The sequence below is a fragment of the Pleurodeles waltl genome, chromosome 9 (assembly GCF_031143425.1).
Source record: "Pleurodeles waltl isolate 20211129_DDA chromosome 9, aPleWal1.hap1.20221129, whole genome shotgun sequence".
NCBI classification, from domain to species: domain Eukaryota; kingdom Metazoa; phylum Chordata; class Amphibia; order Caudata; family Salamandridae; genus Pleurodeles; species Pleurodeles waltl.
Window position 1 is genome coordinate 342,803,741 of NC_090448.1, and position 27,215 is coordinate 342,830,955.

The window sequence follows — 27,215 nt, forward strand, 5'->3', positions numbered from 1 at the left end:
GTAACAATGATTAACTGTAGGGGTCCTTTATGGATTGGAATGATTATAAGACTGCTGAATAATGTATTGATATATCAATGTCATGCTGAAATGTTTTTGTATGTGCGAGTCAGGTTACAACAGAAACGTAATGTATAAATTGCATATTGTATTTTGTGCTTTGTTTGTGTTGCCTTGTTGGCACAATATCAAACAGATAAATACAAGTATGTAAGTGCTTTTATAATCACAGAGGAGTGTTTCTGCTCCACTGTTCACAACGTCACTGTATAGAACAAAGGAAGACATCCAAATAGTACCATAATGCAAACCAAATATCTCCTCCTAACTCAAGAACGTGCAGAGGCAAGATATTGGCTGACACAAGGTGGTATCTTGAAGGGGCTTGACTTTTTGTTTGTTTTGTTTTGGCCAGAAAGGCATGGATCTTAGAGAAAGGGTAGACAAATCTGATATTGACGTTGAGCGTGGAGCTGCCACTAGAACTGGAGCAATTTAGGAGGCCTTCAGAGGAGAAGCTCAGGGCACTTATAGAGCTAGGTCAGCTTTGAAGCTGTCTGGATTGGTGTTGACCAGCATCAAATCTACAGCAGTCTGCTGTGAACCAGTAGGAGGGCCTGAAGGTGCACCATAGGGAGTAGGAACAAAGCAAGGCTTGGTGAAGGCCACCAATGGTGAGGATTAGCCACACCATCTCCCCAAATAGGAGCGGGAGGGTATAACTGCAACTTAGCAAGGAGGCAATTTTGAAACGAGCAGAGTAAGGGCTTAATAAGTACTGTGTTCATTAAAAAAAAGTATACGGACCTAATTAAGGAATACTACAATCGGGGGGAATGGACAAGATGGTGGCCATATCGGACACACCTCAGTGAGCTGAGGCTGGCCCGAATAAAATCCTTTATCCATCCTTCCCATTCAGCTGCTTTCACCTGATCGGGACCATTGTGCCTGTGCCCGCTTCCAGGGGTCATCGATTATGTAACCAGCAGGTGAGCACCTTCATAACCTAGACGACAGAGAGGCCTGTGGTGAAGAACGGTGGGGACTAAGACAGGGCCTTTCCGGACACCGCAATAGGAGGGAAGGCCAACCTGTCACTGCCACCCGTGTACCCTCTTGGAGGACTGCTAGCCACCCCCAGACTGAGGGCGTGACTGTTTTTTGCAGCCTGGGTCCTGCAGACCCTGGCACTGCCACACTGTGCAAGGCGAACACACCATGGTAAAGACTGGGTGCACCATGATGGGAGCTGATGTAATCTGCTGGGGGGGCCCATTAATGTAACCCCATGGCCAAGGCGGCCGACATCCCTGCTCACGGTGACCCACATCTGCATCGGAGCTCCTAGAATGCACTCTGGTCTTCAGGCGCTTCCAGCGTGACGCACTGTCCTTTGTTCGGGTCCTGCTGCCGCAGGGAGTGGGGGCACTGGTATGCCACTTCAGCAACCCTATAGAGGCACTAATTTCAGTGTGGCCAGCGGTGCGATGCTGCTACATTGGAGCAGTTCTGCAGTGCCACTGTCAGCTGCACATCTGGAAGTCCTAGTGGTTGACAGACCCGCAGGTAGGGGAGTACTCTGCATGCATTGCTGCTGCAGCCCGCAGGAGACGTTGGGGTGAATCCGTGATGCTGTTGCCTGCTGTTTCCTGCCCCTGCCATAATGCACTGACTCCTAAACCTCCTGGTGCCCTGAATCTTCCGTGAGGGGACCCCAGCCGTCCTGTCTCCAACTCGGGGGGTGGGTGGGGGCAGGAGATGTCAGGAGGATGTGACTATTGGAACCCCATGCCCACGGCTCCCCAGGGTCCTCCAACATGAGACACTGGGGACCCATGCAGTGTAAGGGACCCTGCCTGCTTTGGCTACCCTGCCTACTGTCAACACCAATTGAACAGCTACACTGTTGACCCGACCTGCCCCCAGTCACTGGCTTGGATCCCTTTCTTATAGCCGACTGGAGTGGTAGTGCTGGACTTTAGATGCATGGATTACATATTCTCACTGACTGAGAAGCACAACAAAATCTGAACTTGCTTGTATAGCGCTCTGAACTGCGCTGCCAGAACAAGCTGAAGCGTTTGCTTTGTCGGCATTGGCTCAACCCAGTACTTAGTGCCTGGATTGCAGCTCCTTATGCCTGGTGTTGTTCGAGGCTTGCGCACCACACTCCACTCCTTATCTGGAGACATGAGAGTCCTGATGTGAGGAGAGAGACGCCTGGTTTTGACCGCACTTAGTGATATTCAGAAATCACATATTGACAAATGCCCGCGGAGCACCACCATCTTCTCTTGCCCCATAAGACCTGCAAACATATATCACAGACATTTTTGGTGATTAACTGACTCTGCCACTCTCTCTGCTTTACCTCTAGGGTCACACTGCAAGGTTGTCATGATGGTGAAGCCAGAGATCACCAAACCCCTACCACGTAAAGGGCGAATCGACGATGCCCTCTGCTCCTGCAGACCATATCCTGGACACTAAGAACCATTTTAAAGCAACCATTCTACCCATTTTGATAAGGTGTTACAGGCCAACCTAGACACTAAAACCTCCCTGGAAGATCAGATTGACACTGTCTCATTGGATGTAAATTTGCTGCAGGCCGACCATCGCAAACTGGCCAACCAGGTGGATGAAGCAGAATCCACCCAGATTACATTGAGACCCATGGTGCAGGAGCTGCAGTTGAAGACAATGAAGTGCCCACTTTGCACCGCAGAGGAGAGCAGACGCAGAAAGGTGCTCCAGGAGCAACAACACCCACCTATTCAGCTTCCCCGAACGATCCGAGGGACCCTGTGTGGAGGTGTTGCTTGAGGACTAGCTGATGGGGACAGTACTGGCAGACAAGGTGTCACAATTATTTTCCATAGAAGGGTGCATCAGATTCCAGGCAAACCACCTCCTCCAGGTGTCCCACCACACCCAATGATCGCTCAACTAACTATTGGGACTGCAGCTTATTGCTGCAACAGTTCCATGTGAAGGGGTCCTGGCAATACGAAAACACAGAGATCACGCAATACCCTGATTTCAGGATGGAAGAACAGCGACTTAAAAAATCCTACACAAACGTCAAACACCATCTCCGCAAACTAAACTTTAAATATGCGCTTCAAGTTCCAGCCAAACTAAGAGTAATTGATGGTGAAAAGACCCACATTTTTCCTTCCTCAGATGACATGTGGACCTGGCAGCACGCTAATGGACTGACAGAGCCCCCCACCCCTGCAGAATTAAGCGCTGGGGAGTGGCAGATGTCAAAAACTCAGCAGCGCAAGAGGAGGCCCATCAGAAGGAAACTATCCCAGGATCAAGTGGCAGCAGAGCAGGCACAAGCGGTGTAAGAGAAACTGCAACGCAGCACAAACCCTTTTGCTCTACTATGCACTGAGCGCCCATCAGAGTCTGACTCTGACTCAGGTGACTTGGTGTCAGACAGATGGAGTTTACTAAGGCCCAAAGTCATCCCATGATCGGCAGATGCCTGTGACACAGGTATTGAAGGCCACTGCATGAATGAACTTGTGTACCCCGCATGCTGTTGTGCCTGGGCACACACAAGGTAAGGTATCAAGCCAGGGAGGGCTAGATGCTGTCTCTTCTGTATCGCACCTAAGCCATGGGGAAGATAGACACTGGTACCTCCATGCCCCACAGAGTGAGACTTCAAATTGGACATGTTTTGCCCCTCATATAGTTTGTTGGGTTTATGGTTATTGTTAAGGGGCACTTGGCTGGGTTAAGTACGCTGGTGGGAGGGAGAGAGGAGCTACTTACTTGCGAGTCATAACACACATAGGATACAGGACACCATGAGCAAAAGTCCTGTGGTCTGCCAAACACGTTATCGCAACACAACATGGGGACACATAAAGAAATTCTTATCTCACAGTATAATGTGGTAAGATGGAATGTGCACGGCATGGCAACCCCGGCTAAGCGCTATTAGATCCATGCATATCTTAAGCATCGTCACACACATATTGCCATACTGCAAGAAACGCACGGCTGTGGAACTGTAGAAGGGCCATGCCAAATGGAGGTGGCAGGACTATGGCACAACCTCCCCTGTATTTGCCCAGGGCGTACTGATTTTGATCGCACTGGGGGATCGGGTATGTGGTAGGCCATCACAGCGCAGATGCAGGGGGTAGATATGTGGATTTGGAGGGACACTTGGATGGAGCACAGCTAACACTCGAGGGGATGAATGCACCCAACACCAATCATACCAAATTGTTTGATATGCTTACTCCTGCGCTCTTTCATGACCTGGCAACGCAGAGCCTCTGGGATAGGTACATCAACTGCGTGCTGCACATGATCTGGGACTGCTCTACTCCTCCCTTAAAGGGTGGGGTGGGTACACAGACGATGCTGTACTTTTGGAATTGGTTAACACAGAGGCACATGATGTGTGGCGGCTGGGAAACAGATGGCCCGTGAATACATATTCTGTTCCCCGGTTCAAGACTTCCACACCAGGCTTGATCCAATTCTTTGCACCACACAACAGGGCTCACTGATCACCCGATCAGAGTACCTGGCCAGTATGCTCTCGGACCACTGTTCGCAACATGCAGTTTTGCAATGGGGCATGCCAAAATCGTGAGTACCCACCTGCCTCCTTGAGACAGAAGCAATATCTGCCACACCCTTTAATGAAGGCCTTTCTACATGAACCACTCAGAACTTTGACCTCAACAAGGGATCCTCCTCCCTTAGGGCTAAGGAATGGGATGCGCATAAAACGGGATTGTGGTCATTGCATGCTGTCACCTGGGGAGGATCCGGCAAGTAGTGCATGACGAATTACTGAAAATAGAGAGGGACCTACTCCCCTTAGAGCAGTGGCTGTCCAGGAGATGGGGAACTGAGTGCCTCCAACATTTTTGTGGGGAATATAGGGAAGCAAAGATGAGTATAAACACCAACTGGCCATGCAGCATGCTGAGAGTGACTGATCAGGCAGACTACTACCATGGTTGGTCAAGGAAGACCAATAACGCACACCAATTGGAGCCATCAGATGCGAAGATGTCTCACTGGCCGCCACGCAGGCTGACATTAATGACGCACTTCGAGTTTACTACAGCACTCTGTAAGGGGATGTGGATGCCTCTGCCCCTGATCTGTTGCAAGGATTCATGTCTTGCCTCCCTTTACCCCGGCTTTTCCCACTCCAGGGGGCCAAGTTGGAAGAACCCATTCGATATAAAGAGGTCAGGATGGCCAAAGCTCAGATAACCAGAAATATAACTCCGGGCACAGATGGATGGCCAAGTTGAATACAATGCCGGTCTAAGCTCTGCTTACCCAGCCTATTCTAGAGGTATTTAATGAAACCTGAATGCGTGGCCAACTTCCAAACACACAAGGAGAGGCACTCATAGTGGTCCTCCACAAACCGGGATATGATCCATTATACATGTGATCATACTGTCCACTAGCCCTATTCAACTTTGAGTGCAAAGTCCTGGGAAAAAGTACTCACAGATTGCTTCCCTTGAAAGGCACATAGGTCCACAATAATCAATCTGGATTTATACCTGGACGTAGTGCTTTCCTTAATATACAACGGCTTTTACTGATCATTCACAACACACCTCCAGAGACATACAACAGGGTTGTAATGTCTCTTGACATTGAGAAGGCCTTTGATTCATTATGTTGGGAATTCCTACTGTTGATTCTGCAACACATGGATTTTGGGCCAGGGTTTATGTGGGGGAATTTGAATGTTGTACTCAAATCCGATGGCTAGAGTGAGGATAGGACAACTGATATCAGGCAGCTTCCAAATACTGAGAGACACTAGACAAGGGTGCTCGCTGTCGCCAATGCTCTTTGCAATTGACATGGAGCCACTTGCCTGTAGCGGCAGGTGCAGGACTTTGAGATTCCTGAACTGAACATCTATCACCCTGTGTCTCTTTATGAGGGCGATGCGTTCATCTTTCTACATGACGTTAGGGCTTCTTTACCAGGTTAGATGCAACTGTTAGATGACTTTGGAACTATATCCGGCCTCAAAATAAACTGTCCCAAATCTTGCTTGTTCCCTATCACTCCGATTCCGAACCCCACAGAGACACCTGCCCAGAACACCAACTCTAATGGTGTTACGACACATTTAATTAAATACTTGGGTGTCCAAATATATTTATAACAGGGCCCTGAAAGAAGGCAACCTAGACTATGCAGTGCGATCAGTACATGGTTCCCTCCCATTCTGGTGCTCCCCACCCCTATTTCTGCTAGGACAAGTAGCAATAGCCAATATGTTAGCACTTCCTAGATTGTTGTATTACTTTGCTGCACTGCCATTAATGCTCCCTAAAAGCTTTTACCAGGAACTGAACGGCCTCCTCTTGGCTTTAATACGGGGAGCAGGCTGCTGACGTGTGATCATTACTTGAAGGAGGTATCCCCGCACCTAATTTCGAAGCATATTATGCAGCGGTGAAGCAGCAATGGCCACTGTGCTGGCTGGATGTGACTCCGGGTGCTGATCAGGTGGCTGTTTGGTCAAGGCTATCAGGATGGGTGTCTATACCTGGCTGATGATCGTACTCATCTTCCCCAGAGAGGATCATGTCTGATGATAACAGAGTGTGTGTGCTGGCATTGGTTTGTGCATGTGCAAGGCCACGCCATACTTGCCACTGATTGCCTTGGACCAACTGCCGGGCGTGCAGCAGCTGACCAACCGGCATGATCTGACGCTGTTGAAAATGGCAGGGATCAACACTTTGGGAGATGTCTTTAATGAGGGAACCCTTGTGTCCTTTATGAACATAACAGACACATACACCATGAGCGCGGGACACTTCTTATCCTACCATGCCATTCAGCACACAGTAAGAATTACATGGGGCGCTGGAGAGGCGCCCGACCTACACGCACTCCTCACTTATGGCGGATCACACAAGGCCATGTCAGCACTATATGTGGCACTGACAACTGGCGCTCTAATGGATGTGGGGAAGGCGCTGACCCTGTGGAACAAAGTTCTTCCTCAACCACTGACCGACAAGGCCCGGACAAGGGTTCTTCAACACGTAAAGGAAGCATCCAGAAATTCCAGATTCTGCTTTACGCAATTAATTATACACATTATGTTTATCTTTCCTCCCCCGCGCATCAAGTGCATATTCCCTACATCCTCACTTGAATGCCAGAGATGCAAGCTTGCAGATGTGGGATGTTACCACGTGGTTTGGGTCTGTCCACCACCACAAATGAGGTGGGTGGAAATAATGACCACCACTGCAGAACTATCTGGTAACACACTCATGCCCACCCTGAGTACTGCCTCCTTGGCCTCTGCCCGAAGGCCAAGGGAGATGGGCATCTCCATTGGTTTATAGACCCTTGTGTTTGTTCTTTTTAAGTGGCCAATCGCATTGCACTGGAAAGCACCAGCAGCCCCAGACACTGCTAAATGGCTACCTACACTACTACAATTGGCACACGCGGAATCGAGCACACTGCATGCCAAGGGAATAATCATGATGGGGGGTTAAAACTGGGACACCTATATTGCGAATACTGAAGCCAAGAATGACAGCCACCCACCCTGAGGGGACCCTACGCAACCACATGCCTGTCATCGTTCAAGGGTAGCATGATCAAACCACAGACCTCCTACAATGTTGAAATCCAGCGGGAAGTGGTTAGTAAACATGTACACAGGACCGCAGCACCTGTGGATGTTGATGCTTAACACTGTATTCACATTTTTTACACATTTGGCATCCCCAGACCCACCACACCATCTAATACCTGGCTTTTTTCATTCCTAACACTCCACGAGTGCCTCTAAGACGAAGATATCACAGAAGCTGTTTGCACATTATATCATGTCTTAAGAAAATTGCCTGCATTGTGACTGTACACAGTAAACACAGGGAGTTAAGGTGTACGCAATCTAACTGGCTTCAATTTTGTTGATGTAGTGAATTAATCAAAACTAATTTTTAAAAACCCTGAATAAAAACAGCTGAAACAAAAAAATAATAATACTGCAATCAAGAGTGTTTTGATTACTTAGCACAGAAGTAACTGCATTCCAGTTTTGCAATGCCAGTGACGAGTATGGAATTCATAAGCATGTGTATCTTTTACTATTTCATGCACATTTTAAACGAACCAAATACTAAATTAAATATTATCTTAAATATGGTTGTGTAATATAATTTGCTATGTTTTTCCAGTTAGAAAAGGATTTGGGTGTTAATCAAAACTATAACATTAGTATAGGTATAGTGTATCATAGCTCCAAATCTAATTATTTGTTATACTTCATACTTTTATATAGGGTAACTATCTACTCTGATGTCAATGTGAGTTACAAAACAAGCAGCGATCTGCATCTCTTTACATAAAAGTAGAGCTCTGAAACTCTTTTAAAAAAAGTAAAGCAATGGACTTCAAGAAAATTCATGCTCCAGTGGACTACAGGCTTCTTAATTTGCTTTCAGGAGTTTTCATGTAATTATTATTATTGTTTTAATTGTTCATTTGGAGTTGTAAAGCAAATTAACAACATTTGTCTTGGTTTGATGGCAAAGTACAGTCCTGATTTTTGGACGTATGAGAGTTATGGGAACTCTTTCCTCAATATGACAGAGGTTTATTAATGTGTTTTACCTCGTGGCACAGCTTAGATATAAAAATGTACTTAATGCAAGTATTTAAAGGATTGTTTAACACCATTTCACATTTGGTATCTGACAAGATGGAGAGCCGATGCACATGTCACTTACAGCAAGCAGTAAGGCAAAACTATGGCATCATGTCTTGAACACACTAGACTTTGGAATATGAATATAAACTTTGTGGACACATTAGAAATATTATTGCAACTTAATTTAGCTTTGGAACCAGAGCATAGACAGCAATACTGGAAGATGCTGAAAAAGAAATGCAGTGAGGGAAATGTTTATGTTTGGAATATACTACTACTGTGAATATTCGTTCATTTTGTATTTTCTATAGAGTCACTAATCAAGCTAACTCACATATAAATAAGATTAAACACATGAAAAACAAAAGCAAAGCATAGCATGACTTCAGAGGACCTGTTATTTGTTGTTAGACTATATCGCTATCTTTACAAAAGCAGGTTTATCTACCACAGCACAACTAGTTTAAGATCTTTAATTAAGGAGAGTTCAAAGTTTTTAGTATGATGATTCTTGGATGTGCAGTGGTTCAAGTTATTTCTGAAATTGTTTAGAACAATTTGTTAGATCCTTTAAAAAGCAACTCAGAGTTTGAAACTGATTTAGTAGAAAATACTGATTTAATAAAGATTACAGAATGAATTGAATAAAAGTAAAAGATGGTTTTTGGACATTATTTTATTTAATTTGAATGATCTGACATTGCACTAGAATTAAAAATTGCGGGTGTCACCAAAGACTCCTTTTCATTTTATCAAATACTACATGATAGAGGTTTGTAGTGTTCCATCAGGAGAGCACTGGAAAGCTCCATTAAAACCCCCAAAATTGCATACTTCAAAACATTGTCTCAAATGTGACATTGGAAACTCCAAGAAAAAGGGCAAGTATTCTAACCATGTCATCTGTTACTCCTTACCTTGTCCACAAGGGTTTCTCAGAAGATTCCGGGAGAAAGGCTTCTTTATGTACACAAGACCCCAAGGTATATCCAGTTGTAATCTTGATATCTCCAGAAGCTCCAAACGCTTTTCTCGCTTACATTTCAGAAGCCACAATGTAGGTGTGTCCACTAGACTACGCCACCTTCGGCTGACACACCGACAGTGCAACAACAGATCCTGTGCAGAGACAAAGCTGAGAATGTGCAGAAGCACCTCATCCATTAGTGGATTTAGGTCCATCCATAATGTTATGTTACTAGGTGATCTTGAGAGACTTAGCGAAGTAGAGCGTCTTACAGCACGAATCTCATAGGCCTCACTAGACTTTACCCTGACCGAAGAGTTTGTTATTCGTGCCCCAAAGTGCCCACGCCAGAAAAGAACATCCTTTCCTTTGTGCAGAAAATGCACAAAACGCACTCCAGGGCCGTAACGTCTGAACGTGTGAGAAACCTGAGCAGAAAAGACAAAATGTTAGTTGAGCAAAAGGAGTCATGCCTTTTCACACCTCACTTACTTTCCACATCTCTTCTGGACCTGCAGAGTTTCAAATTGATACACAATGCAAATGTACAGGGTCTATGATAACCACAAACAACACTTGTTAAGAAGCGTCTCTTAACTACAAATTATCACGTTCAAACCAGCTGATATACTTCAATGGTTTCCAAGGAGTTGCAACAGTTGCCCATTTGTAGCCTTAGATGGGACATTTTTTTCATGAGTAAATCCCTAAATTTCAGAGAATTTGGTTCTGCACAGGTTGGCCATTTCCTCTGATGAACGCAAACCTCTGGTTAGTGTAACCTACGTTAAAGTATTTGATTCCTTCCTCAACTGCCTACAACTAGAGAGATGCGCCCTTTTAGGTAATAAATACCTGACGATAATGGTGATGACTCCCTGACGAAAGAGAGATTGGCCCCTCTTCATACTCATCTATCACCCGCCTTCGGTCCATAGACAGTAGCTGTACATGTATCTTGTACATGCCTCCAAACTCTGGATTTGGAGCAAACCTAGGGAAAAAGTAGATGAGTGTTAGATGCAGCTCTCCCTGATGTGTAAAAAATCAGGGAAGTATTGAAAGCAAAGAAAGAAATGTTACTCAATTCACTACAGAGATTGGGCAATACATGTGAAGTCCAAAAATCCTAACTGTCAAATAAATAAATATATTATTAAACATTTGATTATCACTACATTTGTGCAAGAACCCAGAAGTCATTTTAATTGAAAGTTTTTCACTTTGAAAATAATATGCTAAGAAAACATAACGGTATGCCACTGAGGCCTTGTATTTTGTGAAAATTCGAGGAGACTATTTTACACAAAGTTGAAGGATCTTGAACAGGTAGTGGCGGCCAACCACTTCAGGTCTTAACTTTCTGTGTCTGGTACGCATGAGAATATGGAAGTATCTTGGAGAAAATCAGATAACCTCCCTGATTCAGAAGCAAAAGAATTTTGTTGTGTTACATGCAAAATGATTACTTTTTAACTGCTGTAGATATGTCTCCATTTGTCTGATTTATTCTTGACAAGGAAAATGGGTATACAACATGTATTTTACTGGGTATAAGGTACTTGTTGTAGTATTCCCATTTTTAAACAGAAAAATAACTCCTTTGAGGTGGAGTAGGCATAGCTCCCTGGATGAATTCTACGGTATCCTGTTCACAACGCATCTGGAACCTATCAATCTGAAATCAGAGTTTGCCAAAGTCTGTATTAAGTGGTGATTTGTCTATCCACTTACTTTGCAAGGAAATGCAGTGATCAGAACTGATGTAGGTCACTGCATCTTGAAGAATCTTGGGATCTTGGTTGTATGTGCTGCAGACCTCTTGCTGATACCTCGCCTCCTTACAGGTTTCACCACATCAAGTAGGTAAAGGGATGAGTAGAACACTGTATATGCATCAAGTCAGTTGGGATTTGGGGCGGGGATGGATGGTTTGGGTTTTAGATGGATCTTTCAGAACTATATGGATGTTGGTGTAGTAAGTCGTCATGTTTTCCTACACTATGAAATACAAAATATGATCTCAAGACCATTGGGTTTGCACCTAACTTGTAGGCATGGCTGACATTATAGCCAGTAAGAAAGAGTTCATCCATGGGAAGATTCAAGTTACATGAAGCATGCATTTCAAAAGGTTAGTCTATCGTTCTAGCTAAGACAGGTTGATGTCTAACAGGTACACAAGCCCATCACTTTACTTTAAAAAAAACTATTTGGACATGGAGAATCTCTCCACAAGCCTATTCTATGATTCCACAACGGCAATTAGGCATGATTTGCAGGTGCCATGAACAAATTCTTCACATAATCCACCTAGCAAGTGTGAGGGTAGGTTCAGTACTCAGTGGACAGAAGCTGTATTATCTGAAATGGAAGGTGAGGAGAAAGAAGTGGATTAGCATTTCTGTCCTTTATCTCTGTGCTCAGAGCCTCCAAAGAGGGGAGCAGAAAGGTTTTGGGGAAAAAACGAATTCAATGGGTCATGTGATGCTGACCCATCCCTCTTACATCTGACCCTCACTTGGTGGAATGTGGTTGCACTGAGGGGAAAATCTAAAAAGATCTATTCTTGCGTTTTGTGAGCCTCCAGCATCAAGATGACCTCTCAAAGATTGCTGTGATTGGCTGGCCAATGAGAGGTGTCATCAGGGACCACTGCCTGATAGTTCTTCTGCTTTTTGTTTTGCCTGTGCTCAAGGCAAAAAGGGCAGCAATGCAGTGTCTGCACATTGTGCTGAGAATGGTCACCTTTGCTGCTGCTTCTTGCAAGAAGGCATTATGCTTCCTGACCGGTTAGAACCTCCTTCTCTACCGCCACTTGCACAAGATAAGAGTGAGTCACAACCACAGAAGTGAGTGAGAACTAACTCAAGAGATTGACCTACTTGGTCAGGGTGAAAGAGAAACAGTGACCACATACAGGAGAAGCTGGATATACTCCCCAGTGCAAGTCTACAAAGTTACTAGAGCAAACACAGAATTAATCTCCTGGCTCTCATTTACAGAGGGATGTTGGGACTTGAGTGTCTGCTTTAGCATCTAAATCCAGGCAGTAATGCCTAGTAAAGGTATGGGTAGATTTCCAGGTAGCGGCGTTACAATTTTTCAGAAATAGGTACAACTCTTAAAAGAACTGAAGTAGCAGCTTTCCCTTTTGTAGAGTGAGCTCTAGATCCAGCGAGTAAAGACTTTTTAGCTAGCTGGTATGAGAGTATAATACAGGAAACAATTCATCTTGAAATAGATTGCTTAAATGAGGCTAAACCTGTTCTGACCGGACCTTAATTACCAAACAGGTGATCCAATTTCCTGATTCTCTTGGTCATGTCCAAGTAGAATTTTAACACACTCATACTGTCCAGAAAAAGTAGTGGCTGGGAAATTTCTCTTTGCATTTCCACCTACTCCTCTCATTCCAACAGTGATTCTCAATAATGTAGTGGCTGAATTGATGGTCACCAGAAGAGCCACTTTTCAGGTGGGATGTTGCAAAGAGGCTTTAAATATTAGCGCAAATGGAGGGCACATCAATTTGGAAAGAACAATATTAAATGTTTTTGGAGGAGAGGGATTCCTAACTGGAGGAAACACCTTTTTAAGCAACATGAGAAATTACTTCACCCCTGGAATTCTGAAAAATGATTTTTGTGAAGGAGATTTCCTATATGCTATAATGGCTGCAAGATGTACCCTAACTGAGGAAAACTGCAGGCCTGATTTAGCCAAGTCTAGCACATAAGAGTTGATTACATTTTCTTGGCAGGAAATTGGATCGTGATTATTCTGTGTACATCGTAAATAAAACCTCTTCCATTTAAACACATATACCCTTCTAGTGGAAGGTCTCACCCTTCCTGAGAATGCCCATGCCCTCCATGGAAAGACCTAAATGTCCAGATTGGAGGAATTCAGGAGCCATGCTGTCAAGTTCAGGAATGAGAGGTTGAGATGCAGTATCTATCCCCCAAACTTGAACAAGAGATCCTTCCGGCACAGTAGCCACTTGTGGGGCCTCTCTGACAGATGTAGAACGTAAGTGAACCAACACTGGTGAGGCTACTCTGGGGCTATGAGTATCATTCTGGTTTGAGATCGATATAACTTGAGAATCACTGTTTGAATGAGAGGAGTAGGTGTAAATTCATGGAGAAATTTCCCTGACCAACTTAGCAAAGGTGAATTCCCCTTTGACTTTGGCTGTGCAAATCTGGTCACGTAGTCTTGGCATTTTCTACTGTTTACGTCGGTGAACAGGTCTGATTGAGAATATCCCCATTCGTGAAATATGCCTTCCAACACCTCATCGTTGAGAATCCAGTCATGATTGTCTTGGAAGTTTCGACTCAGAAAGTCTACTTACATGTTTTAAATGCTTGACAGATGAATGGCCGTTATTGTGAGGTTCCTGGCTAGTAACCCTTTCCAAATGGTCTGGGCCTGAAGAGACACAGGGCGAGAATGAGGTCCTCCCTGTTTGTTCAGGCGATGCATAATTGTTGTGTTTTTGGTTTGGACAAGGATGCAATTGGTTGTGATTCCTTGAAAGAAAGACTTTGGAGCAAGTTGGACTGTTCTCAGTTTCAGCAGGTTGATGAGGTAAGCCTTTTCCTTGTCCGACCAAACACCGTGGGTTTAACGAAAAACCATGTGAGCTCTACAACCCTGGAGGGAAGCATCTGTGATCAGTGTCTGACTGGGTGGGTCGTGATGAAATGGTATCCCCACCATTAGATTGCTCTGTTGAGACCACCATGGGAAAGACTGGTGTGCAGCTTGTGATAATGTCAGCTCATCCTCCCAGCGGTTGGAAAGCTGACTCCACTCCTAGGTGTTCTGCAAAACTTTCTGTTGTGCTTAGATTGGGGGTTAAACAACAGGGTCTTAATTCTACTGATTCTTATACTAGGAGGTTAGCGGCCTGTCAAGCGTGAACAGATTGTCACTCGCCTCCCAGACATGGTTATGTTGGCACAGCTAAGCGCGCAATGTATTCAAGTAACTGGGACAAATACTTCTAACGATGTTTTGATGGTTAACATCCTCAAGCTCACCATTTCATCATGCAATGAGGGAGAAGAATCCATCAAAAATAAAGTGACACATTGGTTACGTCATGTTAGAGGCTGTTATTCAGTCATTCACGACAATACAGCTGGGGCTCGGAGGGTTAATAACCCTCATTCACACTATGAAACGACTGAAATGACACTCAGGGATAGGGATATGGTGGATAAGCTGGTGGCCCTTGACACTAGCTCATGCTCTCCAATCCACTCAATCATTCAGTTTAAGTACCCAAGGCTTTCTTCCTACCCTGATCTCACTAGTTCTGATTGTTCTCTACCAAATTATATTATAAACGCAGAAGCCATTCAGGTTACGGCTTTGCCTGTGTCATTGATGGCATCACAATTCACAGGGTCGTTCCTTGTCTCTTGGAATGTAGTAGGTCTGAGGTCCAAGTTATCTCTTCCCCACTGTACCAAATTTTTGGATGACTATGACATCTGCCTTTTTCAGGAGACGTGGGCCGTGGATGCGATTTATAGGTCAGGCTATTTTAACTTTTGCATTCCTGCACTCCCTAGTCAGATGGGTAGGCCATCGGGAGATTTAACCATACGAGTCAAAACATTGCTAAATTGTTGTATTTGCCAATTAACCATTGACTCTCCAGATATTTTGGGCATTCAGTTTAATTTTGGGCCTGATTCATGAATAATTTTCATTAATGTCTCCACAACAGGGTGAGAGGAAGTTTGGCATCTTGTACTCTTCTCACTTTTGGAAATTTCTTAGATAGTCTCCTCAACACTTTCATCTCACTGTGGTGGGCAACTTTAATGTCACCTTTGAGTCCCTTGATCTGGATGATCTCAATATCACTTGTGAGGAGGACACTGTGCGGTCCGTTCCCTCTTTAGATAATCTTCCTATTAACAGGTGGCCACAGGCAGCCGTCCAAGTAAAAGCTTTATTCACTGAGTTTGGGTTGAGGGCCCTTAATGGAAGGACAAAATAAGATCTAAAGGGATGCCATACGTATAATAAAGTTGATTACACAAATAGGATAGACTATGGTTTAATCGATTTAAGATTGTGGCCATCTGTCATAGATATGGTGGTAGATGAGCGGAAAGAGTGATCACAATCAGCTCTCTGTGTGTATGCAAACACTATGCAGCAAGATTCTTATAGATTCAGGTCCTGTTACGTACACTAGGGATATAAGTTTGATCAACAATAGACGTCACAAAGTGGCATCAGGTCGCCGCTTACCCTGACATGTTATGCGCAGCGAATCCAAACCTTAAATCTTTACTTATGAGCATAGAGGAGTATCACATTACCATTAATGACCAATTGATAACATCATATATTGACTTCTTTGGGAGAGCTGCAGCACATTTTTGCACTACCAATAAACCTTAAAGCAATAGAATGAGAGGGAAGTATTCTTGGTTCACTGCGGAATGCCACATACTTAATTCATCATTGGCTAAAGCTATTAAATCTTAGAATACAGCTTTAATTCCTACACTTAGGAAGTTGTACAACACAGCTATCCATAAAGACAAGCGAAACTGGGATGACCAGAGGCAAACGCAAACTCCAAAGAATCCAGAACACAGCCGCGCGCCTCGTCCTTGGCCTCCCCCCACACGAACGAATCTCACCACACCTTCAATCCCTACACTGGCTCCCCATAGACAAGAGAATCACATTCAAGATCCTCATCCACGCACACAAATCCCTCCACAACACTGGCCCAACCTACCTCAATGAAAGAGTAAATTTCCACACTCCCACACGCAACCTCCGATCAGCCGACCTTGCCCTAGCCACAGTCCCCCACATCCAGCACACCACCACAGGAGGCAGGTCTTTCTCCTACCTCGCCCCCAAAACCTGAAACTCCCTCCCCACCGACCTTCGCAAAACCAAAGACCTACTAGTCTTCAGAAAGAACATCAAGACTTGGCTGTTCGACCACTGACCCTCCCTCGCCCCCCCCCCACTCCCCCAGCACCTTGAGACCCTCACAGGTGAGTAGCGCACTCTACAGATTTCTTTGATTGATTGATTGATTAAGGAAGGGAATGTTAAAGGACGCATCTTTGGCTAATGACTGTTTTAAATTCTGGTCATTGGTTGCCCGTAGCCCAGTCACAAGCACACTGGACGTCACAACGAACATTGCTCCTGCAATCTGGGTAGACTACTTTAGTCATTTGTATTCCATCGATCCCACTTGTTTGATTCAGGGGAAGCATTCAGTTTCTCACAAAAACAAGATACACTGTTCCAAAAAGTAAAAGGAAATGTACAACGACACAGGGCAACCCTCTTGCTAGAAGTAAATGCCCTCACACATCAAATTGGATGTCATGCTTCATCATCGGGCATGCTCCTTGTCAGACCGGCGCTGCAATATCTGACGGACACCCTGTAAAGGGTGCTCTTTGCCAGAGATCTTTTCCAAATATCTCTGTGCCGGGGCAGGAGGTATAGAGGACAATGCCCACCTACAGGCACATTAAGGATAGGAGAGCAAAAGAAGAATAAAATTGGCTCAAAACCGAGCACATCACCATAAATGTTTTTGTTCAAGGAAGGGTCTTGGCCAAAGTTAAAATCAAAACGAGAGTGAAAGTAGAGATAATGCTCATTCACTCTCTCAATCAAGGTAAAGAAGGGGGGAGGAAACTACCTTACACCCCGTTTGGATGGGTCAACATGTTTTGCGTCTCAAGGGTCCATATGGATCCAACAACGCTTCATCAGGACCAAAACACTCAACACTTCTCCTTTACTACATACACAGACCTCAAAACGTCTTGAATTGTCAGTCTACTAGTCTCCGGTCACTTAGTCGAATAAACGGCACATCGGGCTAGTCTAGTACACAAGGTCGCCTGACAGGAGACAGGCGCAATCAATTCGTGCAGCCAGTCCTCCGCTCGGGACCTACCCCGGGGCAGTGTTCCTGCAATTATAAGCATTCAGTTTCACCTGTACAGCCCAGATTTCCTACATTTCAAATGTTCACATTTTCTTACATTGTTCTATCATTTGATGCTGTCAAGCAGGGAAGGGCCTCTGGACCAGATGGTGTCCAAGCTGACCTGTTTCTAACCAATAGGGAGACTTGGTCCCGTTCTACTCTTGCAATAGCTAATGCAGTAGCAGCTGGGATTCCAATCCCTGATACCTGGAAGGGCGCTATTGTTGTTCCGATACATAAAAAAGGTAACAGGTCTCTGCCAAGCAACTATAAGCTTATCAGCCTATTAGATTGCCTCCAGAAGTTCTTCTGCCATTGCGTTCTGGGGAAGGGGTACATGAGAAACTATGCGCATGTCAGGTGGGGAGACCAAGGTCAGCTGACGGATAAAATACTGTTTCGAGGAGAATGCGCCAAGCCTGTGTACTGGCGCCCACCTTGTTTTCATTGTTTATTAACAATATTGTTCCCTTTCAGACTCAGGTAGAGACAGATGCCCCTGTTTTGGAGAAAACTAAAGTTCCAATCTTTTTATGTGCTGACAACATTCTGTTGATCTCCAAGACACCAAGCGAACTGCAGAAACTTTTAACATGCTTCAACGAGTTCTGTCTCTTCCGTGGCTTGGAGATCAACACATCAAAAGCTAAATTAATGTCTCAATCCCTACAAATCATTTAAAGGGATTATTACCTTGGGAGAAATTCCTCTTGAGTGGGTGAATTATTTCACTTACTTTGGAATAACGTTTTCGGGAAGCATAACCTGGAAGATGCACATCATTAAGGCAGTCATCGAACAAAAACAGATCATGGGTGCCTTGATTAACAAACATACAGCTTCTCACACGAAACCAATACAACCAGCCCTTTAGATCTATGAGCCTAAGGCCTCAGGTTCTGCCCTCTATGATGCAGAACTGTGGGGGCTTTCTAATATTGAGGCGTTATTCTTTGACAGAAGAGTCTGATCTCAGCAGTGGCGATCACAATCTTGGCGGATCTGAAGACAGTGAAACATCGGAGACAGAGGACAAAACTTCAAGCAATTAACCCACAGTGCAACAGCTGCGTCGACAACGTAAATTGGTCAAAGCACGGCCCTGCGCTCAGGGCTCCCCCGGAAATCCGTCATCCACGGGCGGTAGGAATTTAAAATGGGACTATGCAGGTATTGGACTCACAGATTCCTCATCTATAACTTTAACTAATCAGGGCTCAGCTAATGGCAATAAGGAATCAGATATAGCCCCCCCTACTTATAGCCCACCCGCATTGGGGGCTGAGGCAGGAATGCTGCAGTCAATTTATAATTCAATCAAAGAGTTGCAAACAGAAACAAGGATCGAAAGTCGACGTGCAAGGGTTGCCACGAAGAGACTACAGGGAACAGTTCGTAAAGTTGCCAAATCATGCACAGAAATTGAGACTAAGCTATCCTTAATGGAAGAAAGGATCGTAACGGTCGAGGAGGATGTCGTTAATCTTAAGGAACAGAATACTATGAGGGATGAACAATTGACAGATGTAATGTGGAAATTGGAAGATTTTGAAAATAGGCAAAGAAGGAATAATCTCCGAATTCTGGGTATACCGGAAGGGCTAGAAGGAACTAATATACGGACATATATGATAAATTTTTTGCGTGGTGCTTTTCCGGAGCTGGGAACTGGAATTGGGAGAATGAACTGCAGCGTGTACATAGGTTTCCGCTAAACCGGCGGGAGGGGGGCCAACGTGCAGATTCCAAATATCCTAGAGCAATTTTAGTTTATTTTGGGAATTATTTATTGCGACAGGAGATCTTGGATAAAACCCGCCCAAATACCCCTCGTACTGTGGATGGGGTGACTTTCTTCACTCGACCTGATTTTTGTCATGCTACTGTTGAACGGAGATGGCGGCTTCGACAACTTATTAAACCAGTCCTAGAGAAAGGCGGGGAGGCGTATTTGTTGGCCCCGGCTCACCTCAAAATAATATTAAATTGGAAAACAGAGATATTCACGTCAGAAATTAAAGCAAAAGAATATGTGATGGGGGCCAGATAGCGAAATAGAGTCTCTTGGTCAGCAAAAGTGCTCCGGTAACTGGTGGGTGGGTCTGCACTGTCACGACGCCAACATTCAGGCCATGAGTGGTCTGATTGCTCTACAGGATGGGGGGCCAGTCTCGGGGAGGAAGGTAACACGGGAGGGGGGTGGAAGGGACTGGTCCAGGGAAGGGTGGGGAGGGAGGAGGGATGGCGGTTGGGGAGGGGGAAAGGAGGGAGGGGTTGGGGAGGAGGAGAAGAGGGATAGGAGAGGGAGGGAAAGGAGGGAAAATGAGGGAGTAAAAAGGAAAGGGATGGGAGTAGAAGCGCAACAAGGGAAGCCACTGAGAGCAGGGGTAGGAGAGACAAAAGGAGGGGAGCAAATTGAGTTTATAACTCAAGAGAAAGCGCAGTTAGATATAAAAATTTGGGAGGACAAAAAGAGAGAAAGAGAACCTAAAATAGCAAATGGCTAGACTTCGAATCGTTTCAGTTAATATTTGTGGGCTAAATGACCCTCGGAAAAGAAGTAGAGTAGTGGAGGAATTTAAAACTTTTAAAGCAGACATTTACTGTTTACAGGAGACACATGTGGAATATAGGAATGCCGGAATTCTGGGTACACTTGGTATGAAAGTAATTGCTCGAACAGAACAAGAGGTTAGAACTAAAGGGGTTGCGATATTAGCTCGGACTAATAAATTAAATTTTGGTAGGCAGAAGGCAGATAGGGGAGGGAGATGGGTAATTGTAGAGTGTAGTTATGGACATGGTAGTTTTACACTCTGTTCTGTATATAGCACTGTCATGGATGACCCAATAGTTTTAGATACCCTGGCTATAGAATTAACAGGATGGGCTCCCCCGTATATTCTTTGTGGCGATTGTAATTTGAATGGATCTTGGGAGGGATTACAGGATGTTTTAGCGCCTACAAAGAAATACCTAGGGCGGAAACCGCGAGTATATAATGCAATGGTCGCTATTCAGAAAGAACTAGGATTAGTGGATGCATGGGTGAGATTGTGTAAGCCAGATCCTGGATATACCTACTATTCCGCCCCGCATGTGAAAGTAGCACGACTCGATTATTTTCTGGTTTCTCCAGTATTATTAAACCAGGGTCAGATGGAGTTATATCCGCGGGTTGTATCAGATCATAATCCCCTAGTACTAGAATTGGAATTAGACGGGTTGGAACAAAAGGAGAGGAGATGGACATTTGAACGAGGGCTTCTTAGGGACCCGGAATATTGTACGCATATGAGCAAATGGATGGCCGAATTTTTGAGGTTTAACCAAGGGACAGCTCCGGCAGAAATAGTCTGGGACACTTTAAAAGCCGGAATACGTGGTGAAACATTGAGTTTTAGTATAAAAAAGCAAAAAAGCACCCAAAACAGAGTAAAAGATCTTCAAATGAAACTGAGGGTATTGGAAAGACAGTTGGTTATGGCGATAGAAACAGGGGTGATGTTAAAAAGGTTCAGGAGGAAGTTGTAATAGCTAAAGCCGCAATTACCGAAACTATGACCCAAAGAATAGCAGAGAAATATCTAGCGCAGCGTTCATTAGGATACGAGTATGGAGAAAAATCCGGGCGTTTATTAGCAATACGGGCAAGCCAGAAAATAGCATCCGGGACCATTAGAGAGATTAAAGATTGGCAAGGACAAATGGTTGTAGAAGTGGATCAAATTAGGAGGGTTTTCCACAGATATTATACGGAACTGTATGAGGACACATCTATATTTTCAGAGGAAGAAATGCTGAGATTTTTAACCCCTATCAAAGTCAATAAATTATCGGAGAGTGATACTTTATATTTAGGGGAACAGATAGATATCTCGGAAATTGACAAAGCATTGGGTGATTTAGCCACGGGTAAAGCCACAGGCCCCGATTCAATTCCTTTAGAGTTTTATAAAACATTTAAAGCCATATTGTTTCCGGTAATGATAGAACTGTTTATTCAGGTACAGAATGGGGGGCAATTCCGCCATCATGGGATATGGCTAATATTGTAATGTTTTTGAAGAAAGGGAAACTCGCATCAAACCCGGCGTCATACAGGCCAATTACACTAATTAATAGCGACACTAAAATATATTCAAAGATATTAGCCGCTCGACTATCTCGTGTGATCAGGAAGATAGTTTTTCCTAGTCAACATGGGTTTGTGCCAGGAAGGGATACTACTGATCATATCCGAAAAATTATTGCACTTTTGGACGCTACAGAAGTGGCTCAGGAGCCGATGGCAGTTGCATTATTAGATGCGGAAAAGGCGTTTGACCGGGTGTGTTGGAAGTACCTATGGCATGTAATGGAGTATTATGGATTAGGGAAGAAATTTATTGCAGCAATAAGGGCCCTATATAGATCACCGGTAGTTAAAATACAACTAATGGGGGGACAATCGGAGAGTGTCCAGGTTAAGAGAGGTACTAGACAGGGATGTCCATGTTCTCCGCTCCTGTTTGCTGTATATATAGATCCCTTGCTTAGAAAGATTAAAGATAACAGCAAGATTCCACCAATTCATAGGCAGGGATGGGATATAAAAGTTCTAGCATATGCAGATGATATTGCTATACTAACCCCCACCCCTGATCCGGCATTGAGAGAGGTTGAAAAGGTGTCAATGAAGTTCGGAAGATTTTCTGGATATCTTCTAAACAGAGATAAAACACAGATATTGATTAATCAATACGCCAGCACTCAGGATACACGAAGGGTCGACCATGCAGTATATCTGGGCATAGATATAACGCCGCAAGTAGGAGAAATTGTTAAATTAAATCTGGATCACATACTTGCTAAAGCAAGACAAGATATGTGTAGATGGAATAATTTACATTTAACCATCATGGGGAGGTGTAACATGGTAAAAATGATTTTCCTCTCTAAGCTGCTGTATTTGCTCCGGGCTGTACCATTGAGCTTCACTAATTTCAGATTTAAAGAGATAGATAGAGTGGTTATGAGATTCATCTGGGCATATGGTAAATGTAGAAGAGCAAGTAAATTCATGTCACTTTCCCGAGAAAGGGGGGGGTGGTCTCTGCCGAATATAAAATTATACCAAATGGCGGCAGCCTTTCAGTATATGCGCCCTTTATGGGGTTCTAAGAAAGGAGGGATTCCAGAAGAGGATTGTCCTAACATATACGAGCTGCAGATAGGTGCAACAGCTAATGGATGTCTGGTAACTTTTCATGAGCCCGGGTACTACAAGAAAACTCGATATAAGGTATTGGAGGCGGCCTATAAGTGCTGGCGGTCATGGTATAAAAAGAAAGGATTCGGCAGATATAATTATTATACCATGATCAAAAAGAATCCATTGCTCCCCAACATATTCAAGGATAAATGTATGGCAAGCTGGGTCTCAGCAGGTATAGAGAGGCTGGGGAATCTCTTTGATAACTCTGGGGTTAAGGTATTTGTTGATCTACAGAAGTGTTATGGTTTAGAGCGTAGGGATTTTTTTAAATACCTTCAGATACGAGATTTCCTTTTAAGGAAAACAGGAGGGGTGCAGGGATTTAGGAGCGTTCAATTGCTGGATGATATTGTGACTAATCCTAATATATCAATCAGGTCAATCTACCGATTATTAATGATAGAACAGCCCGATGATTTAGAGAAGAACTGTGAAAAGTGGAGTAGGAAACTGGAAGACGGGAGTAAAATCTTTCTAAGGTCATTAGAATTGGGACATACTATTCTACTCTCCTCCTCCCTCCAAGCGCAACATTATAAAACTGTGTTTGATTTGTATCATACCCCAGCTCATCTTGTTAAATGGGGTAGTTTATTGGGAACAAGCTGTCCAAGATGTGGGATGTATGGAATAGATATTGTACACATGATGGCTACATGCGGGGAACTGAAAGATTTGAAGGAGGGCATTCAATCTGTATTGAAGGAAATTCTGGGATTTGATCTAATCCTTACCCCCGAGGCAATGGTTTTAGGGGTTATGGGTGATACGGACAATCTATATGAAGCATTTATTTTTGTGGCCATGGCAGTATTTCGATTATGTATAACATCCGCCTGGCTCAATGTCCGACCCCCGACCTGGCAACAATGGTTGGCCAGATTATTGTCTGTGTATTATTTGGAGATAGCATTGTATGAACGGAAAGGGAAATATGCGAGGAGGAAAGGGAAGGCAATATGGGGGGCATTTCAGGATTGGATTTTTGTTCATAATGATTAAATGTTTAAATTGAAATGACATGTCACCATTTAAGAGATGGATATTTGTCTTCTAAAGGTTTATCCCCTGCTGGGTTTAATCTGCTGTATTTTCTTATTTTTATCTGTTGTATGATACCTTTCCATTATAAAAAAAAAAGAAATAAAAAAAATAAAAAAAAGAAAGTAGAGATAATGCTCATTCACTCTCTCAATCAAGGTAAAGAAGGGGGGAGGAAACTACCTTACACCCCGTTTGGATGGGTCAACATGTTTTGCGTCTCAAGGGTCCATATGGATCCAACAACGCTTCATCAGGACCAAAACACTCAACACTTCTCCTTTACTACATACACAGACCTCAAAACGTCTTGAATTGTCAGTCTACTAGTCTCCGGTCACTTAGTCGAATAAACTGCACATCGGGCTAGTCTAGTACACAAGGTCGCCTGACAGGAGACAGGCGCAATCAATTCGTGCAGCCAGTCCTCCGCTCGGGACCTACCCCGGGGCAGTGTTCCTGCAATTATAAGCATTCAGTTTCACCTGTACAGCCCAGATTTCCTACATTTCAAATGTTCGCATTTTCTTACATTGTTCTATCATTTGATGCTGTCAAGCAGGGAAGGGCCTCTGGACCAGATGGTGTCCAAGCTGACCTGTTTCTAACCAATAGGGAGACTTGGTCCCGTTCTACTCTTGCAATAGCTAATGCAGTAGCAGCTGGGATTCCAATCCCTGATACCTGGAAGGGCGCTATTGTTGTTCCGATACATAAAAAAGGTAACAGGTCTCTGCTAAGCAACTATAAGCTTATCAGCCTATTAGATTGCCTCCCGAAGTTCTTCTGCCATTGCGTTCTGGGGAAGGGGTACATGAGAAACTATGCGCATGTCAGGTGGGGAGACCAAGGTCAGCTGACGGATAAAATACTGTTTCGAGGAGAATGCGCCAAGCCTGTGTACTGGCGCCCACCTTGTTTTCATTGTTTATTAACAATATTGTTCCCTTTCAGACTCAGGTAGAGACAGATGCCCCTGTTTTGGAGAAAACTAAAGTTCCAATCCTTTTATGTGCTGACAACATTCTGTTGATCTCCAAGACACCAAGCGAACTGCAGAAACTTTTAACATGCTTCAACGAGTTCTGTCTCTTCCGTGGCTTGGAGATCAACACATCAAAAGCTAAATTAATGTCTCAATCCCTACAAATCATTTAAAGGGATTATTACCTTGGGAGAAATTCCTCTTGAGTGGGTGAATTATTTCACTTACTTTGGAATAACGTTTTCGGGAAGCATAACCTGGAAGATGCACATTATTAAGGCAGTCATCGAACAAAAACAGATCATGGGTGCCTTGATTAACAAACATACAGCTTCTCACACGAAACCAATACAACCAGCCCTTCAGATCTATGAGCCTAAGGCCTCAGGTTCTGCCCTCTATGATGCAGAACTGTGGGGGCTTTCTAATATTGAGGCGTTATCCAAAGAAGAAAACTGTTTCGTGAGGAACTTAGCTTCTCTTCTTCCAAGTACCTTGTTGTTTCCACTGTGTATGAATCTGGGAATCAGGAGGTTGGAGCACAAAGCAAGACTGCGCCCTTTCTTTTTTTGGAGGCATTTATGGACCACTCCTGAGCTAATTCACTATGTAGGAGCTCTCCAAGCTGTGTGAAAAGCTGACCGCTTTAGCAAAGTCTCCTGGTTCAGGAGCATTAAAGACATGATGTACTCACTTGTTTTGCCCGAGTTGTGGGACAGCCCAGAGACTGCTAAATTTCCATCTAAGGATGATTAAAAAAAGGGCTATTGGATGGATGTAGCTTCTGGTGAATTGCGAAGTGCTGTCTGTTCTAAGCTATCATGTGACCTTATTGATTCTAAATGTGAGAGCATATGTGAAATGTTTTGAGATCAGATTCTGGTATCCAAGGACAGGAAACTCTATTTCTAGTTTAGAGTAGGGGAGTAGTACCATGGAGGTAGTTTACTTCTAAATGGCCCAGCGGGGAGCCACTGTATGTCCAGCCTGCAACTTTCAGAACGAGAGTCTATCCAATGTTTTATTTGTTTGTCCAGTTTATGTATTGCCCCGTAGAAAGTGGTTAGCCCCATCATGCAGAATTCTAGGTGTTCGCAGTCACTCAGTTGCCCTTTCCATTCTCTGGACAGACCCTTGCCTGGCACTAGCCATTTCTGTTGCTACGTTTCTCAGCGCCATGTGGTTTCTTAGGAGGAAAATCCTCCTTACACTAGAAAAAAACCTGAAGTTACTGGGTAGCTCAACTGTTGCACCTATTTATAAATTGCTAGCATCTATTTTTTAAATTAATAGTATTACCTGCATTACTTCCAAAAGTATTAATTATATGGTGTGCAATCTGCATGTAGGTTGTACTTATGATTTTTACAACTGTGTATGTTTTATGAATTGGATTGTATGTTTAGATTCATTTTTCTGTATTTTGTCTCTCTGTTTGTACTGTTATGGCCCTGGTTGGCTGAAATAAAGTTTTTAATAAGAATAAGAAATAAGATTCCACTGGTCTTCCAAACATTGCTGCAGGGGCCTTATGTGCAACCTCGCATTCGGTACTATAAAGATGCAAGAAGACACTGACCCCATTGGAGATGCTATCTGACTTGCAGATGGATGATGAACATGTAGACGACTGCGACCTTTCAGAGTGATGAATGATTGTCTATCCTACCAAGGATACACTCATGCAGTCTTTGTATCATGTGTGCCACCAAGTAGTGTAGTTTTTGCACTGGGTAAACTGTAGATTTTTGGAAATTGAGCTGAAGATCTAGACTTGTGAGTGTCTCAGCACAGATGTGAAAATGCTCCTTTGTCTGTGATGGAGAGAAGTTTTTTTTTATAAGTCAGTCGTCCAGGTAACAATACAGAAGGATTTTCGGTCTTCTCAAGAATGCTGGGACCATGGCCATACATTTTGAAAATGTTTGTGGGGCTGATTTGAGACCAATTGGGAGTACCTTGTATTGATAGTACCAGGATCCCACCTTGAAACTTAGAAATTTCTGATGTTTTTCGGAAATCAGGAGATGGAAATATGCATCTTGAAGGTCTATCGCAAACATCCAATCTCCTTGATGCATCTGTAAAAAGACTTGGTGCGGAGCCAACATTCTGAACTTTTCTCGGTGTATGTACTTGTTGAGTACTCTGAAGTCTAAGATGGGCCTGAACTCTTGCTTCAGTCCATTCTGTTTTTTATTAGAAAGTAACAGGAATAAATTCCTGATTCTCTTTGATGACACAGGACCTCCTCTA

General features: G+C 43.9%; 1 protein-coding gene across 2 annotated transcripts in view; it reads right to left on the minus strand.

Moving 5' to 3' along the window:
• The window catches only part of LOC138259288 (F-box only protein 27-like), a 284,291-nt gene that overhangs the window by 125,129 nt on the left and 131,947 nt on the right, over positions 1 to 27,215 (minus strand). For both annotated transcript variants that reach the window (XM_069206908.1, XM_069206907.1), the window contains exons 4-5: positions 10,527 to 10,665; positions 9,622 to 10,099 (exon numbers count right to left, since the gene is read on the minus strand). In XM_069206908.1, coding sequence (XP_069063009.1) covers positions 9,622 to 10,099; positions 10,527 to 10,665 — 617 coding nt within the window. The remainder of the gene's footprint in view (positions 1 to 9,621; positions 10,100 to 10,526; positions 10,666 to 27,215) is intronic.